Genomic DNA, 18657 nt, shown 5'->3' on the forward strand with positions numbered 1-18657 from the left:
TACAGAAGAGCACTGGTATTTCTCGCCTTTTTTGTTTTTCTAGGAGAGCATCCGTAGCATATGGAAATTCCTGGGCTAGGGGTCAATCAAATCAGAGCTACAGCTGCCAGCCTAGCCTACACCACAGCCACAGCAACGTGGGATCCAAGCCATGTCTGCAACCTACACCACAGCTCACAGCAACACTGGATCCTTAACCCACTATGTGAGGCCAGGGATTGAACCTGCATCCTCACCAATACTAGTTGGGCTCCTTACCGCTGAGCCACTATGGAAACTTGAGCTCATTACCACTGGGCCATGACGGGAGCTCCCGGATTATTTATATTAATATGAAACAAAGTAACAGTTTTCAAAACAAGAAACGCTCCCGTCATGGTGCAGCAGAAACAAATCCTACTAGGAACCATGAGGTTGCGGGTTCAATCCTTGGCCTTGCTCAGTAGGTTAAGGATCTGGCATTGCCATGAGCTGTGGTGTAGGTCACAGACACAGCTCAGACCTGGCGATGCTATGGCTGTGGTGTAGGCCAACAGCTGTACCTCCAATTCAATTCCTAGTCTGGGAACCTCCATATGCCGCAGGTGCAGCCCTAAAAAGCCAAAAAAAAGAGAAATGCTCCCAAGGATAAAGGGGGGCATTTCATAACGATGAAAGAGTTAATTCACCAAGAGGATAATCTGAAATATATATGTACATAGTAACAGAATTTTAAAATCATCTAGTAAAAATGGATAGAACCAAAGATAAAAATAAGACAAATCCACAGAGAAGTTGGATATTTCAGCACTCTTTAAAACAGCCACAAAATGGAAAAAAGCCCAATGTTCTTCAGCTGTTAAGTGAGTGGATAAATGATGGTATATCCACACAGTGGGTGCAGGAATAAACGACTGATACTTCCAACAACAGGAATGAACCTCAAAAACACCATGTTAAATTAAAGAAGCCAGACACAAAAGACTATGTATTAAACGATTTCATTTAAACAAAATTCCTTAAAAAGAAAAAAATCAAGGTAACAAAATATAGTACAAAATATAACAGTCACATTATATGGGGCCAAGAGAAGGGAGAGAACAGATTCCAAAAGGTCCAAGAGAACTTTTGGGGGCACTGGAACTAGAAAAGTTACCTATGTTGACTGTGGTGATGATTACACGACGGTTTAAAATTTCTCGACTCACCTGAACTGTACACTTAAAAATGGTAAATTTTATGTCTATGGTATACTTCAAATCAATTAAAAATATAAACATTTGAAAGAGTAAACATACAGTAATTTACATTAATCTTCGACCTTAAGGTGATTCAGTTTCGTAAATGAATCCTCATCAAAGTAAACAGAAGCATCTTTCTTCTTTGCTTGGTAATATTATGGAAAAACACCATACTGCTATGAACAAACACAAAATAAAAACAACAAACAAACCTCTTTACTTGCGTAGAATAAGCAAAGTACAAGATGGGACTGGAAAATCTTGGGCCGGAAAGGAAGGAAGTACTTACTCAAGGAATGATGGGGACTTGAGAAAGGATACGTAACTCAGCCTGAGGAGACCCTAATAACCAACTCCAAGGGCAGGAAGAACTAAACATGATAGGACTACATTATACCCCACTACATAACATCCGTAAGTTCCCACTAAAACTTATTAGTAAACTGTATAAATAAATGACAAGAGTAACAGATGGCCAGCTAATGATAAAATGCAGATGCAACAATAACAGAGTTATTAGACAACCTTTTTGCAACCTTCGCGATAAGTGACTCAGGCAAAAACTATCATTGGATCCTAAAACTCAGAGGTAGAGTTTGACCAGGAATAGGTTATGTACATCAGACACTCCCACAAATTACTTATTAATTACAAAGAGGAAAAAAAACCTTCACGGTGGAGAAGACACCTGGCAGACACCAAGTGTTCAAAGCCAACCTTACCAACAACTGGAAAAACACAATCACAAGCACCCTAGTGCGATGCTCCAGGAAGGCTACAACATCACCGATGTTATGTTCTTCCAAAAGTGCATAATCTGAACTTCATCAACAACAACTAATTGTAATATGCACTCCTAACTTAAAAGCCTCCATCAGAGAAGAAACAAACCTGTAACAGGCATTATTAAGGTAATGAAATTTGATTACAGACCAGATTTAAAAACACCATTACGTTAAGTGTCCTAATTTTGATAATGTTACGATTAGAAGAAAGCGTCTTTTTTCTCAGAAACTATGCACTGACGTATTTAGGGGTAAATGGATATAAGGCCCAGAACTTAAGTCTCAAAAGGTTCAAAACAACCATCTGTATCTAGAGAAAGAATAATTAAAAATACTGCAAAATATTAAGGAGTGAATCTGAAAGTACAGGTGTTCTTTGTATTATTATTTACATATTTTAAATAAAAAATTTGGGGGGGAAAAAAAAAAGACTTGGCACTTACTTGTTGCCACATAGCCTAGCTGTGGCACCAAATGTTCATCTGAAGAATTTTCTCGGCCTGGTACTAATCTCTGATACTTAGTTGGATGAGGATTTCCATCTACATCTACTAAGAATGGTGGAGGCATAAGGTGAGGAGCTTGCTGAGTTTGCTCATCTAAGACATAATTATTAGAATCTCTAATCAGTGGTCGATAGTCAGTATGGAAGAACATCTGATCGGGAATCTAGAAAAGGGAAGTTCACAGATTGAAATTTTGAGGTTTATACATGTTAAAGAAAATAAATTAGCCAGTTAGTTTTAATTGGAAAGACCAAAAAAAAAAAAATCAAATCAATACACCCAACCTATTTTCAAAACATCCTTTATAACTGTTTATTTTACATACTATAAGAAAGTTAATGAAATGACCTTTTCATATGGCTTGCTGCATCCAAAACCAAATATCAGAAGGTGACCGTGAGAATCTGTACAGGCAAAATGCTGTCCATCCTGTGAAAACTTACAGTCAAATACAGCTCCATGTCCTTGTCCTTCAATCTAGGAAACACAAGGCGAAACATTTATGACCATTTCTATCCAAGAGCTGTTGTTATATCAACTTCTTAAAACAAAGTTTTTTAACAAAATTTTAATTAAAACACATTTCAGTATTTTTAGAAAATAATATTCATTTTAGATACCACTAGCCTAGAAAAAAATCCTAAAAGATATTCTAAGAATTAGTTCTCAAACTGGGCAAACAAAGGATCATAAAAATCAATCCAAAGTGAAGGCTTTCTCTACTTCTTACAAGTTAATACAACTTCATCGACTTTTCTCTTAAAACATAACAAAAGGCTTTTGATTAATAACCTACAAGGGAAATGATTAAAGATTAACAGAGTTTAATATCTGTGAACTAAAATCAACACTTTTATGGAGTTTAAACTTTCTACTTGGATAACCGACCACTATACAAAAGTTGTAATGCGGAGTTCCCGTCGTGGCACAGTGGTTAACGAATCCGACTAGGAACCATGAGGTTGCGGGTTCGACGCCTGCCCTTGCTCAGTGGGTTAACGATCTGGCGTTGCCATGAGCTGTGGTGTGGGTCGCAGGTGCGGCTCGGATCCCGCGTTGCTGTGGCTCTGGAGTAGGCTGGTGCCTACAGCTCCGGTTTGACCCCTAGCCTGGGAACCTCCATGTGCCTCGGGAGTGGCCCAAGAAATGGCAAAGAGACAAAAAAAAAAAAAAAAAAAAAAAGTTGTAATGCTACAAAGTCTCAAGGGTGCGTATGTAAATGCCTGTATAAGGAACTACCTTATTTCAAACTGCCACAAATTTCAGGAAGGATGCCCTAAGTGCATTATGAATGGTGCCTTAAAACTGTTTTATTCTTGCTTTTTAAAGTGTAAATTATATTAGTTTAAGCATTATCAATTTATACTTAAATGAGCTATTTAACTTAATATGTAGAGCTATGTGTATTTGTTGTCTCAGCCTATAACTGCCCAATAATTAAACTTTATAAGACAAGTTAAATCAATGTTGGTAAAAGCAATCATCCACCCACTAATTGCCAGAACAAACTCACATACACGCCTAAATACCTGCTTGAAAACCAACAATTCACTACTGCTCTACCACACAGGAATGAGTAGCAATTAACAAAATGGGAAGAAAAAAAAAAAAAAAAGTTAAAGCACTGGGATATTAGGGACCTACTGAATAATGTATGTATACAAATTCGCATTCCTTCGTAACATAAAAAGGAAAAGAAAGTATAAATATTTTCCATCCTATTACACAGATTCACCCACAGCGTCCTCTGAAGAGCCCCCTCCACAGTAGGCTGACCTGCACCTTGGCACCACCTCACAGCCCTGGCCTGAGACCTTCAGTCCAAATGAAGCAGAGGTGGAAGGGGAGACCAGAGCCCTTGGCTGGCAAGGCGAGGATGGTGGCGGCTACTCTCCTGTTGTACATGTGGAGCTGCACCAAAAGCTTTGCTAAGGATACCTGCTAAGGACGTTTCCCCAAATGGGCAAACCTATCTAGGCAGAGAGCAAGGCAGCCTCTGGTTTTCACCTGCAGTTTGAAGAACTCTACACAATAATTCATGACAAAATACAACCTGAAGCTGTACCTGGGGAACACTTTAGAAGTGTCACATGAGTACTGACTGCGCATGTAGTGAAACGGTGCTTTGTCTGTGGTTTACAACCCTAAGTAATTCATCCAGCATTAGAGAATCAGGAGACTCTCAGTCGAGCAGGAAGGGTTAAGAACTCAGTATACAAGGCTAATTTCCGGTGTCTCAATGGAAATAAGATCATGTTGCCCACTTGAGGCTTTTTTATTCTTTGGCTTAGAAGTTATTTAGCTTATATTCTGTTTAAAGTCTGAATTAATGTAGTTTTCTGTTTTAATAGACTGAATTTAGTATGTAATGTTCCCATTGAGTTTTAAAGGATATTTAAGAAGATAGAACTACCTATGAATTTTGAAGCCATAAAAAAAAATGAAAAAGGCTTAGTTCATTTTTTTTTGAACTAATATATATAGCTAATGATATAGTTAATAGCTAATGATGTATTTCATTAGCTATTTGAGTTGTTTCAGTGTATTTAATATTAATAAATAGATATAGATATAACTAATGATGTATTTCAGTCATGCTATTTGAGTTGTTCGGTGTATTTAATGTTAATAAGTAAAACCCTGTATTTTGAACTCTTTGTTTAAGGAACTGTCAGCTCTAAGCATGTTAGAATTAAAATTTTAAGGTTAAAAAAATGGAATACATGGACTAAGATGGTCTTCAATAAAGGTCTGAGAACACTCATCTGTAATATGCTGCTATACTACCTCTAAAATGAACTACACTTTGAAATGGACCTCAATATACACTGAAGAATAATTTTTATAAAACCTATCATATATATTTATGTGTGTATATATACATAAGGTCTTAACAAGTCCCTTCACACATTTCCCTCAGAATTTATCCTAAGGAAATAATCAAAGATCTACATAAATAACCATGTATAAAATCAATCAATCCCTGGCCTTGCTCAATGGGTTAGGGTTCCACCATGGCCGTGAGCTGTGCTATAGGTCACAGATGGAGCACAGACCTCTAGTTACTGTGGCTGTGTCACAGGCCGGCAGCTGTAGCTCTGATTCCACCCCTAGCCCAGGAACTTCCGTATGCTACAGGTGCGGCCCTAAAAAGGAAAAAAAAAAGTGGAAAAACATTCTTTACACAAAATGGAAAGAACAAAACTATATGCAAAAATGTCAACTAAGAGGAGTTCCTGTTGTGGTGCAGCGGAAACAAATCCGACTAGGAACCATGAGGTTGTGGGTTCAATCACTGGCCTCGCTTGGCTCTGATTCAACCCCTAGCCTGGGAACTTCCATATGCCATATTTTCAGCCCTAAAAATAAGTAAATAAAAATAAATAAACAATAAAATATTCACATACAGAAAGAAAAAAGGCTGAAAAAAACCAATGATGTTTGATTTACTGAATACTATTTAATTTTCTATTTAATTTTTTAATGGCCACATCCATGGCACATGGAAGTTCCCAGGCCAGTGGCTGAATCTAAGCTACATTATTTTTTAATTTTTATTATCAAATATTTTAATAAATTGGAATAGTGAAAAGCTGCATTAATTACCATAATCTTGCCAATTTAAACATAGATAGGACACCTTCACACACACACACAAAGCTTATCTTCCTCTCGTGTGAATCAGTTACAGAGAATTTCATATACGTATGGCTCTCAGATATTTATCGGTTTTGAGTAGTACCCTAATTTCTAAAAATATGTCAGAAAAAGAATGTATACACGTATATGTGACTGGGTCACTCTGCTGTACAGTAGAAAACTGACAGAACACTATAAACCAACTAAAATGGAAAAAATATTTTAAAAATAAAAACACTGCAACAATAAAAATAAAAAACAAAAGCATAAACTGCCAAAACACACAGACTGGTTTCTGGCTACATTTCATTATCCATATATTTGAATCAAATGCAAACATGCATGAAGACACATCTCACGCCACTTACCATATTAAAATAATGTTTCATCTTGGTGCCTTTTGTGATATCCCATATAAATATGCTGCCATCATGTCCTGCAGATAACATAATTCTGGAATCAAAGGGATGTGTCTCCAAAACAAATACTTCATCAGCATGTCCCTTTATTCAACAAAGTCATATAGTTAAGGAGGGTTTGCAAGTTGTAAGTTTAAAATTAAAACCCCGTATTGTCACAGTCGATAAGAGCTTTTAAAAATGTATTAATGACTAATTTATACATTAATATGCAAATTTCTATCCCTTTGACAATATAAATAAAGTTTATCATTTGTTATATTGTATAAAAACTACCTACCAATAAGTTATGAAGCAGTTGTCCGGTATAAGAATTCCACACTTTGAGGACATGATCATTCACAGCTGTGACAACGATGCTATCATTCTGATTCCAAGCTATCATGGTCACTTTGGGTTTCATAAACTTTTCCTCTTCCAAAGATAAATCTCTAAGAAAAAAAATACGAAATGCGCAATGCTGTATGTGTAGGAGGCTATACAATATACACAATCCTTCATCAACACAAAACTATTCTAAAGTGATCCAGCTCATGTCTACACCTTATCAACTCCACAGGCAGTTAGTTCATCACATGTGACCCACAAGAGACTCTCTATACACAGATAAGGGCAAAACCCTGGGAGGGGGTGATTTGGAAACCGTTTTAGAGACTGGATAAAAGCAGACTTTAGAATACCACCACTGCTCATGAAAGCAACCACCACTACCTCTTTTCTATTTTTCCCTTCTCCTGGCCCCAAGCCCTACCAGTAATACTTTCAACTGCTTCTGTTCCAGAGAAGATGACAAAAAAGTTCAGGAAGACAAAAAGAAGGTAATTCACCTTCATATCCCAATGTCTAGGAAACTGAGAGACTCTCAACTTGCTGAGCTATAAATGAGACCAGATTCATCTCTTTATATTCCCTACAGAATGCTCCTATGGGTCCTTTGGCAAGACTGGTCTTGGATACGGTGTTTTGCTGCCTTTATGAAAGCAATATGCAAAGCTTCTGTATGAAATATAGCAGTCAGCTATACACAACAGGAGGGTGGGGGAAAGATCTAGCTGCTTCTAAAATCAGAGCACATGTAATGAGGAGTTCCCATCGTGGCTCAGCGGAAACAAATCCGACTAGTACCCAAGAGGACACAGGTGCAATCCCTGGCCTTGTTCAGTAGGTTAAGGATCCGGTGTTGCCATGAGCTGTGGTGTAGGTCGCAGACGCAGCTTGGAACCCGACTGCTGTGGCTGTGGTATAGGCTGGCAGCTACAGCTCAGATTTGACTCCTAGCCTGGGAATTTCCATATGCTGCTGGTGTGGCCCTAAAAGCAAAAATAAAAATAAACATAAAATGAACATATTTTAAAGAAACAGCTACAACAATATGGAATGAGTGCTATGTAACAGCTATCTATGTAAGCATGATGGAACACAAATGAGAAAAAAATTCTAGTTATCAGAGGAAGTGTAACTTAAGATATAAAACGGAATACAGGCTAAGACTCCATGCTTCACTTAAGGAACTACCAGACATAATGCCTTTCATCAAGTTGAACTGCCAAGATTAAAACAGTGAAACAGATATATCCATCAATTCTTACAGATAAAAAAACACTGATTTTCAAGATCTGAAGGAGATAAAACTTTAAATGAGAAAAGAATATTTCCACCATGAGGGGACTTACAGGAAAGGTTTTCTCCATGAAAAGAGTATGCAACAAAAAAAAAAAAACTAAAGAGTTTTCAGTCTTATTTAAAAAACTTTTGTTCAAGTTTTTACACTGATGTTCCTATCTTGCCTAATAATTTTTCATATATGAAAAAAATTTTTTTCATAGATGAATATGATTTCAAATTTTCAACTGCTGTTCTTTCATTTCAATTAATCAAGGATTGAGAGTACTCACTTTCACACTAAGATACTCCTGAATATTCAGATATAATATTTTTAAGTAATTGTGAACAAGGATTATCAGATTTCTACTATGTATTCTTTCTACACTCTAACACAGATCATTCCACAAAAATACTAATATCAAATTTATTTTGAAACCCAAGACAACAGAGACATAATAGAGAGTTAATTTCCCCTACAATTATTAAAAATAAAAGCAGACATGAGGATTTCCAAAAGATAAAATGTGTAACATTTCTCAGAAAAACAGCTAAGAACACTGATATGCCTACTCCAAACCAGGCAGTGTGCTGGAATTTTTTTTTTTTTTTTGTCTTTTTAGGGCCACACCCAAAGCATATGGAGGTCTCCAGGCTAGCCGTCAAATTGGAGCTATAGCCGCCAGCCTACTCCAGAACCATAGCAACTCGGGATCTGAGCTGCATCTGTGACCAATACCACGGCTCACAGCAAGACTGGACCCTTAACCCACTGAGCGAGGCCAGGGATTGAACCTGGGTCCTGATGAACCCTAGTAGAGATCACTAACCACTGAGCCATGAAGGGAACTCCTGGAAATTTTCATCATATGATTTAAAATTGCCAAGAATATTTAGATGATGAAAGAGATTAAAAAGTATTAAATGGTGTTCTCAAAATAATATAGCTATAAACAGTGTTAAGTGGTATCTAAGCACATGTCTGACTCCAAAACACCTATCTTTCTACCACCTGTATTGCCTCCTAATTATAAAAACACAGGAGTTCCCATCATGGCACAGTGGTTAACGAATCCGACTAGGAACCATGAGGTTGCGGGTTCGATCCCTGCCCTTGCTCCGTGGGTTAACGATCCGGCATTGCCGTGAGCTGTGGTGTAGGCTGCGGTGTAGGCTGCAGACGCGGCTCAGATCCCACGTTGCTGTGGCTCTGGCGTAGGCTGGCCGCTGCAGCTCCAATTTGACCCCTAGCCCAGGAACCTCCATATGCCACGAGAGCGGCCCTAGAAATGGCAAAAAGACAAAAAAATAAAATAAAATAAAAAATAAAAACACAAAAAGGCAATGTATTTGAAATGTGTAATACCTATCCTGGGATCTGCTAAACTTTCTGAAAGATGCTCAAATACCTGAGAGATGGATGCTGGAAGAGGAGGAGAGCTGGACAAACCTGCCTTCAATGCCATGTTACCAAAGCCAAAATTCTAGCATGCAAAAAATCGTTCCTGCTGGCGTCTGATTTTTTTAAAATCTAAACAATAAAGTGTATTTGCTTGCTTTTTTCACCAGACCTAACTACAAGTGACTTTTTTTTCTTTTTCCCCATTGGCTGCCCCACATCATACGGAGTTCCTAGGCCAGAGAGCAGATCTGAGCTGCAGCTGTGGCAACACCAGATCCCCAACCCACTGTGCTGGGCCAAGGATCGAACCCAAGTCCCAGTGCTCACAAGATGCCACTAATCCCGCTGCACCATAGCAGGAACTCCACAAGTGATTTTTTATAAATTCCAAAAATACTATCTTCAGAAAAGTAGAATTTTCTAAAATTTCCACACTTTATATACTTGAGTTATTTTTACATTTTCTTAAAAATTTTTAAGTGTTTTTAAAAGCAACTCCTAAGAGGAAGTCAATGCTTTGAACAAGAATAGTTCTTCCCTATATAATTGTAAGCATATATAAGATTTAATTATCTGTATGTCAGACATGCAGGAGGCCGCCATTCACTTAGACTGCAGCTCTTCTAAGAGGTGGCCGCCATCCCCTGAACAAAGAAATCAACCAACCAGAGAGCAACCAAGTACTCATGATACACCTACTTATAGGAAGAACATCTCAACTTACCCTGAGATTCTGGTAGCCATATCTAGTAAGATGCTTCTCCATTCTAACTGTTCAAATCTCCAAATTCGTGCTGTTCCATCTCTGCTACCACTTAAGAAGCTTAAGATAAAAGAAAAATATCTTCGACTCACATACATGCCACAGAGCTATCGTTAAAATCACAAGCAAAAAAATTTAATAAAGCTATCTTGATTGCAGGTAAATTTACATGTGTTAATTCTAAAAGACAGGGAATTAGGGCCTATATGAACGGGGAAAATCTGGTTCGTTATGATTTACCTGGCCTTATTAAGTAAAGCTCACTTCAAACTCAATCATTAGCTTGTCAAATAGATTGAATTTTGTATAAAAGAAATATTTGGAGAGGGGGTTTAAAATACAAAGATTAAAATAGGAAGATTAAAATAGGAAGATTACATACATATGTATGTAAGAAATAGTAAAAGCAAAAGCCATTCTAAGCATTTTAACTCTGAACTCAAATTAATTCATCTGGCCATTGTGTAAAGATAAATTAATCTATTTAATAGTGTTTAAAAGTGCACTGCAGGAAAGGCACCTGATAAAGACCATGAAGACCACAAAGAAGAATGAAATCTAAGTGATGACTGTGATGCAGAATGCAGAATGCATCACAGTGATTGGTTAGAAAAGATTCTTTTTAACTACTCAAAAATCAAGGAATTTCATTATCTTTACACCCAATTTTCCTATAAATCAAACATTCAACCAATAGTCAGCTAAAGGAGAACTACTCTGGTCAGAGAAGGCAGCAGAAACTACAAACCTAAAAACTTCTATTTCATTCTTTGTGCCCGCCCCCAGACACTTTTCCTTCAGTCATTACATTTATTAACAAGTACCTGCAATATGATATATACCTGCAAAGAGATACATTAGCTATACTAACAGGAAGCAGAGTATATTTACCTAAAAACACAAACACACACTTACCGATCACCATTGTTACAAAATTGGATACTATCAACTTTATCCTAAAGAGGGGAAAAACCAAAAACAAAAATAATCATCCACAGAGTCTGCAAACGAAGAAAGCCCACTCAGTTTAGAGCTAGAAGCACATTTGGTTTAAAGCAAGAGATTTATTTGCACTTGTGCTACTAAATCACACCATCCAAATATGTACTCTGTGTTTAAGTATAAAGAATCTAACTACAAATCTGGTAAGACTAAGATACATCTCTTGTGCCAAAGATAAGACGCATGGGGTAAAAAAGAAGTCTTGCTTCTAAAATTAAATTAGGAGTTCTGCAGTCATGGCTCAGAGGTAACCAACTCGAACTTGACGAGCATGAATGAGGATGTGGGTTTGAGCCCTGGCCTCACTCCGGGGAACCTGGCGTTGCCATGAGCTGTGGTGTAGGTCGCAGATGCGGCTCAGATCCCACTTTGCTATGGCTGTGGTGTAGGCCAGCAGCTGCAGCTCTGATTCAACCCCTAGCCTGGGAACTTCCATATGCTGCAGTCCTAAAAGGCCCAAAAAAAAAAAAGCAAAAACCAAAAAATTTGTATTTAAAATTAATTTCATCAATATAAAAATTGATATGTGATCAAAATATAAAGGTTTAAATAGCTGAGAACAAGGCATATTCACATTGATGCTTATGTGGAAAAAGAATAAAATTTCTTCTTTTAAAGTGATTTTTTTTAATCAAGTAAGTTCATAGAAGTTCCTACAGGAGTTCTATGAGAAAGCTCTATGAAAAGATGACCTGACCACTGATTAGTATTTCAAAACACTTGAGACTTATCTTACTACACATTAATAAAACGGCATTCTAATTTCATGAGTTGGTTAAAATAAAAAGGCCTAGCATGAACCCAATTAGTATAAGCAAAAGTTTGGACTTAAAGCTGAAATAACCACTGCAGAATATTTGCACTCTAAGGTGCCGAGTTGTCAGTATCACCCTTCACCTTCGAATGTAATTCCTCCTACATTTAAGTTAAAATTAAGATCAATAACAATTTCCCTTAGCAATATCTGACTATGTACCAACAGGAATATTATTAACAATCTACACAAAATGTGAATACTTACAGTGTGGCTTTCAAGTTCTGCGATTTTTTCAGGTGTTTCAAAACCCAAAAAATACATTCTGATTACATGATCAGTACTACCTGTAGCTAAAAACATACCACCTGAAATAAAAATTGTAAGGTTTAAAAATCCAGTTTGTAACAAATACCAGAACCAAATTTCTATATTAAATTAAGCAAGATCTCTATGCCAAAACTAAATTATCTCAATAGTGCCATTTTCTAACTCACTATAAAAAGATCCTTAAAAATTAATACAACAGGGAACTCCCATCACGGCTCAGTGGAAACAAGCCCGACTAGTATCCATGAGGATGCAAGTTCGATCCCTTGCCTCACTCAGTGGGTTAAGGAACCGGCATTGCTGTGAGCTGTGATGTAGGTCGCAGACACGGCTTGGGTCTGGTATGGCTGTGGCTGTGGCGTAGACCAGCAGTTACAGCTTCGATTCGACCCCAGCCAGGGAACCTCCATATGCCATGGGTGTAGCCCTAAAACAGACCCAAAAAAATTAATAAACACAATGCGATGACGTGATTTTTAGGAAGAAATATTTGTCTTCATCCTTGTGTTTGGCAGAACTTCTACAACCCTGGAATTTTCTAAGTGAAAAGACATTGGTGTCTTGATTTGTATAAAAACCCATTTCAACACCAGAATTTATGTTAATGAGGTAAATTTTTAGAAAGCATCTATGGGCGGGGGCTGACTTTCAGGGGAGCCAACCATGTGATGAGAAGGCTGGGAGAGAGCTGAATCAATCACATATCCAATGATTAATCAACTGTGCCCATGCAGGGAAGTCTCCATAAAAACCCAAAAGGACAGGGTTTGGAGAGCTTCCAGGCTGATGAACACGTGGAGATTAGAAGAGAATGGCAAGCCCAGAGAGTGTCTCTTTCCACATGCTGTATCCTGTGTATCTCTCCCATCTGGCTGTTTCCAAACTATTACCTTTTATAACAAACTAAAAGCTAGTGAGTCAAGTTTTCTCCTTTTGTCAGCGGCTCTAGCAAATTAATCAAACCCAAGAAGGATATATGGGAACCTGAATCTACAGCCCATCAGTCAGAAACGCAGGTGACAAATCCGGTCTGAGGTTGGGATATGTGGGGAGTCTTGTAGGACTGAGTCCTTAATTGGTGGGCTCTCAAACAATTCTCTAAGGTAGGCAGTATCAGAATTGAGTTGAAGTGTAGAACCACCAGCTGGTGTTGGAAAACTGTTTCGTGGTGTTGGAAAATAACAAAACACACCACACGCACACACCAGAGTATCACACCAAATTAGTCCGAGAAAGACAAATATTATATATCGGTTACAGGTGGAATCTAAAAAGTGATACAAATAAACTTATTTACAAAACAGAAACAGACCCTCAGACACAGAAAACAAACTTATGGTTATCAAAAGGGAAAGGGAAGAGAGGGACAAATCAGGCATCTGGGATCAGCAGCTATAAACTACTACATATAAAATGTAAAAACAACGAGGTCTTACTGTATAATACAGGGAACTATATTCAATATCTTATAATAAACTATAATGGAAAAGAAAAAAATACTAATACTTTATGGCCTTGGGTTCCAATTATTTCTGTCCAATTGTTATGCTAATACTAAAACTTATTAAAAACAGTGGTTTGTACTTAAAAAAAAAAAAAGATGTTGCCACTCTGAAAAAGCATTTATAACCCTAAACCTAGCTGTGGAATATAAAGTTTACTTGTTGAAGTTTTCACAGACTTCTATGGGGTAAAAATCTTTCGTCTTCTAAAAACAAAAGTTAGCACACAAGTTCACTGTACAAAAAAAAGAAAACAGGGAATAATTTCACAAGATGTATGGAAAACAAATTTAAACTACCCAAAAAAGGAGTTTGGTTAAAAGAAAATCACAATCTCAGTTCATCAGCCACAAGGGGCACATGGCACAGGAAGTGCACACATGGACGACACCGTAAGCCTCCTTTTTGGCAGCTCTCTCTCCTATCATGGCTCTGATTACTATGAGAAATCAGAGAAAGGTGCTCGATGGGGGAGTAAAGACAAGAAAATGGCTAATTAACACACCAGATTAAATCTAATGAAATCAACGTATCATTTACCACCTATGCGACAAAGGCTCTTAACAATAATGTGATCATTCAATAAATGCTAAAATAAAACTAAGGGAAAAAAACCACTAAAGTCATCTTACCGACACTAAAAGAGGAACAAAGCATTTGAACGCCTGGTCTAGGCTTTTCAGTGAACTTCAGGGGACGTGAACTTTAAAAGAAGAAAATGTGGTTTTAAAATACATTAGTTTAGCACATTACCACAGTTTAAGATACCGGTTTTAATCTAGCATATTTAAATACTATAATATTATTTCTACAGTACCTCATAGCGTACCAAATATGTTACAGGCAGATGGATTTTAAAGGATTATCCAATCCCCAGATTATACAGATGTTGGTACACAGAGCAAAATACTAACTCCAGTTCTGTAACTGAGGCAACAAAACTTCAGATAGTCTAAGTGGCCACTGAACAGGCTACAGAACCACCAGGGAACAGCATCATCCAACAGAAAGGCAGTGTGAGCCACAGGTGTAACTGTAAATTTTTAGTAGTCATATCATTAAGTTAAAAGGTAAAACTAGTTTTTTTTGTAGCCACACTATAAATAGATGAAATTATTTTTTACTTCATTTAAGCCAATATATCCAAAACATCACATCAATATTAATAAAATTTTAAAGAGAACTTGGGAGTTCCCGTCGTGGCGCAGTGGTTAACGAATCCGACTAGGAACCATGAGGTTGCGGGTTCGGTCCCTGCCCTTGCTCAGTGGGTTAACGATCCGGCGTTGCCGTGAGCTGTGGTGTAGGTTGCAGACGCGGCTCGGATCCCACGTTGCTGTGGCTCTGGCGTAGGCCAGTGGCTGCAGCTCCGATTGGACCCCTAGCCTGGGAACCTCCATATGCCGTGGGAGCGGCCCAAAGAAATAGCAAAAAGACCAAATAAATAAATAAAGAGAACTTTAGGTTCTTTTATATTAAATCTTTCAAATCTTTCAGAACATACTGGACACATAATACCTCTCAACTGAAAAAAATTTCACCAAAAGTACTTGATCTGGACTCAGATTTCATAAAACTTATAGTTGAAAAACAATTCATATACTCAAGTTGTTTGAAATGTGCTGAAAAATTTTGTAATAACTGAATTGCACCAGTTTTAAATTTTACATTAATAATTCAATTCCTCAACTGCACTCCACATCTGAAGTGCTCTATACAGAGATTGCGGCCAGTGGTACGTACCATACTGGACAGAACAAGTCTATAACCCAGGTCTGACCTTAAATGATCCTGGCTAAATTTCTGACTCTGTGTCTAATTATACATTCCTAACATTTTTCAAAATGTTTCAAATACATACTATTACGCTCCTTTTCAAAAAATATGCTGAGATCAGAGTTCCCGTTACTGTGCAGTGGTTAACGAATCCAACTAGGAACCATGAGATTGCGGGTTCGATCCCTGGCCTTGCTCAGTGGGTTAAGGATCCGGCGTTGCCGTGAGCTGTGGTGTAGGTTGCAGATGCGGCTCGGATCCCGCGTTGCTGTGGCTCTGGCGTAGGCCGGTGGCTACAGCTCCTATTAGACCCCTAGCCTGGGAATCTCCATATGCCGCGGGAGTGGCCCTAGAAAAGGCAGAAAGACAAAAAAAATATGCTGAGATAGAATGGCTATGCTTTTTTAAGATAGCCAACTGTCTAAATAGTACAGTATAAACAGTAGTCAATACGGCAATATGCTGTATGTAATAAAAATTAAGTTCACAAGTAAAAAGGCAACCACAATACAGAATTTCTCTCAATAATCAGATTTCATTTCACTGAACTGAATTATAATACCACTAAAAAAAGAAAACTTATTACATGATTAAAGGCACTTACCTGAATTTCAGGGATTCTAAATCCCACTGCCAAAAACAAACTGTCCCATCAGCACCAGTAGAGACCATGTATCTCTGAGAGCCTTTGGCCATTGGGCTAAACTAAAAAGCAATTAACATGTACAATTCAGTTTCCTGAGCTGCTACCACAGTTTAATCATTTCTCAAAGCTAACTTCAACTGACACTTTAAATAAAACACAAGAAATCCAAAATACAGGTGACCCTACTGCAATGAAAAGGCATAACCTATAAAAAAAGAAAGTCTATCTCTAATTTATAAATGTAATGGGATCTCAATAAAAGATTATTTTCAAAACTACTTAAAATAGAAAAACTTTTACGAAGATAGAGATCCAATCCTATCAATATGAAACCCATCGCAAGGCCTCAATCATTAAAACCAGAGCATAGGAGGTACACATTGAAAGAATAACCAACAGAAAAAAATATGAAGTCCAAAATGGACCCTAATACATAAGACTTAAAGGTGTCATCTCAGTCACGGGGGGGGGGGGGGGGGGGGGGGGGGAATCAGTGCATAAATGATAAAGGAACAACTGTGAGACAATCTAGGGAAAAAACTGGATCCATTCTTCAAACTACAAATCACAATAAATTCCAAGTGGATCAACATTTTAAATATTTACATAACAAAACCATAGAAGTTCTATAAGACAACATGAGAATTAAACTGTAACTTCGGAATACAGCCAATATTTGTATTTTAAAGTACCAATCATGTTACACAAAGAAGTTAGAAAAAAGAGGAATTTGGTTCAGAGAAATCCAATGCAGCTTAAAATTTTAAGAGAGAGAGGAAAATACAGGGAAAACAAGAAAATCAAACAGACAAAGGAATAATATGAATGAAAATAGAAAAGTGAGAGGGAATGTGATATGTGACAGTAACAAAAACCCCTGTATGTTCACTTTTCGGTAGGGAAATGGGTAAAACAGAGAATCTGGACGCAATAACAAGAAGTTAGGAGGTTAACCGTAATTCTCAAGTAAAACACCTGAAGGCAACCCAAAGATTTGTCTGATTGCAATATACAATACTGACTGAAAACAAACAGGTAAGATAAAGAACTAAAATCAATCCAATTAATCGAAGAACCTTAGCTGGAGGGGAGCACCTCCTTCGTTCTCCCAGAATGAGGAGAAACGCCATGAAGAAGCAACACGTATGTGCTGAGTCTAAGAGACATTCAAGACACAGGAGCTTAAGTAAAGGAAGACCAGTCTTGCCATCAAGAGAAAAGGAAGAGCTGGGAAGCATGATTTTGTTTTTCTGGATGATTTACATGCTTATGTATCATTACAACATGCCAGAGAGATACAGATAAGGTTCATTATCTCTGTTTCATGCTTTTCCCCAAGACTATATACACTTTGTAAAAGGGACAATATTTGACTTCTTCAAAGAAGCCTCTTCCAAGCTCCTTCTCTTTGAATACATGAAAGGTTTTTAAAAGGGATTATTTACATCTAAGGTAAAAATATTCCAGAATATGGACTGAATTTTAGAGAACACCCCATTAAATGTAATCACTGAAGTTGCATTAACAATTAGATATTCTTATTAAAATTAAAACAAGGTAAAATTTGTAGCCCTGCAGAGTACTTTAAGAATTATATTTAGTTCTAACAGTGGTGTCTTAGTATGACAGATACACAAGTGGTTTACTGCTCTCTATTCTGTCTCACTGATCTTTGTCTAGCCCGGGATTGACACTACATTGTTTTCTCTGTAAGACCTACTAAAGTATTTTTTAAATACCTAAAATGGGCTTAAGCTCTAAAATATACAAACAACTTATACAACTCAACAGCAAAAAAGCCAACAACCGAATGGAAAAATGGGCCAAAGACCTGAAGAGCGACCATGAGATACCACCTCACATCAGTCAGAATGGCCGTCATTAAAAAGTCCACAAATAACAAATGCTATAGGGGGTGTGGAGAAAAGGGAACCCTCCTGCACTGTTGGTGGGAATGTAAGCTGGTACAACCACCATGGAGAACAGTACGGAGGTACCTTAGAAATCTATACCTAGAACTACTGTATACCCAGCAATCCCACTCTTGGGCGTACATCCAGACAAAACTTTCCTTGAAAAAGACACAGGCACCTGCATGTTCACTCACTGTAGCACTATTCACAACAGCCAAGACATGGAAACAACCTAAATGTTCATCAGATGGACGACTGGATTAAGAAGATGTGGTATATACACACAATGGAATACTACTCAGACATAAAAAAGAACAAAATAATGCCATTTGCAGCAACATGGATGGAACAAGAGACCCTCATACTAAGTAAAGTAAGTCAGAAAGAGAAAGACAAAT

General features: G+C 37.6%; 1 protein-coding gene across 2 annotated transcripts in view; it reads right to left on the reverse strand.

Moving 5' to 3' along the window:
• BRWD1 (bromodomain and WD repeat domain containing 1) overlaps positions 1-18657 on the reverse strand; it is a 120134-nt gene that overhangs the window by 73436 nt on the left and 28041 nt on the right. For both annotated transcript variants that reach the window (XM_047796669.1, XM_047796677.1), the window contains exons 9-17: positions 16305-16405; positions 14557-14627; positions 12360-12460; positions 11252-11292; positions 10298-10396; positions 6850-7000; positions 6519-6653; positions 2860-2988; positions 2449-2674 (exon numbers count right to left, since the gene is read on the reverse strand). In XM_047796669.1, coding sequence (XP_047652625.1) covers positions 2449-2674; positions 2860-2988; positions 6519-6653; positions 6850-7000; positions 10298-10396; positions 11252-11292; positions 12360-12460; positions 14557-14627; positions 16305-16405 — 1054 coding nt within the window. The remainder of the gene's footprint in view (positions 1-2448; positions 2675-2859; positions 2989-6518; positions 6654-6849; positions 7001-10297; positions 10397-11251; positions 11293-12359; positions 12461-14556; positions 14628-16304; positions 16406-18657) is intronic.

The sequence above is a fragment of the Phacochoerus africanus genome, chromosome 1, assembly GCF_016906955.1.
Source record: "Phacochoerus africanus isolate WHEZ1 chromosome 1, ROS_Pafr_v1, whole genome shotgun sequence".
Classification (NCBI taxonomy): domain Eukaryota; kingdom Metazoa; phylum Chordata; class Mammalia; order Artiodactyla; family Suidae; genus Phacochoerus; species Phacochoerus africanus.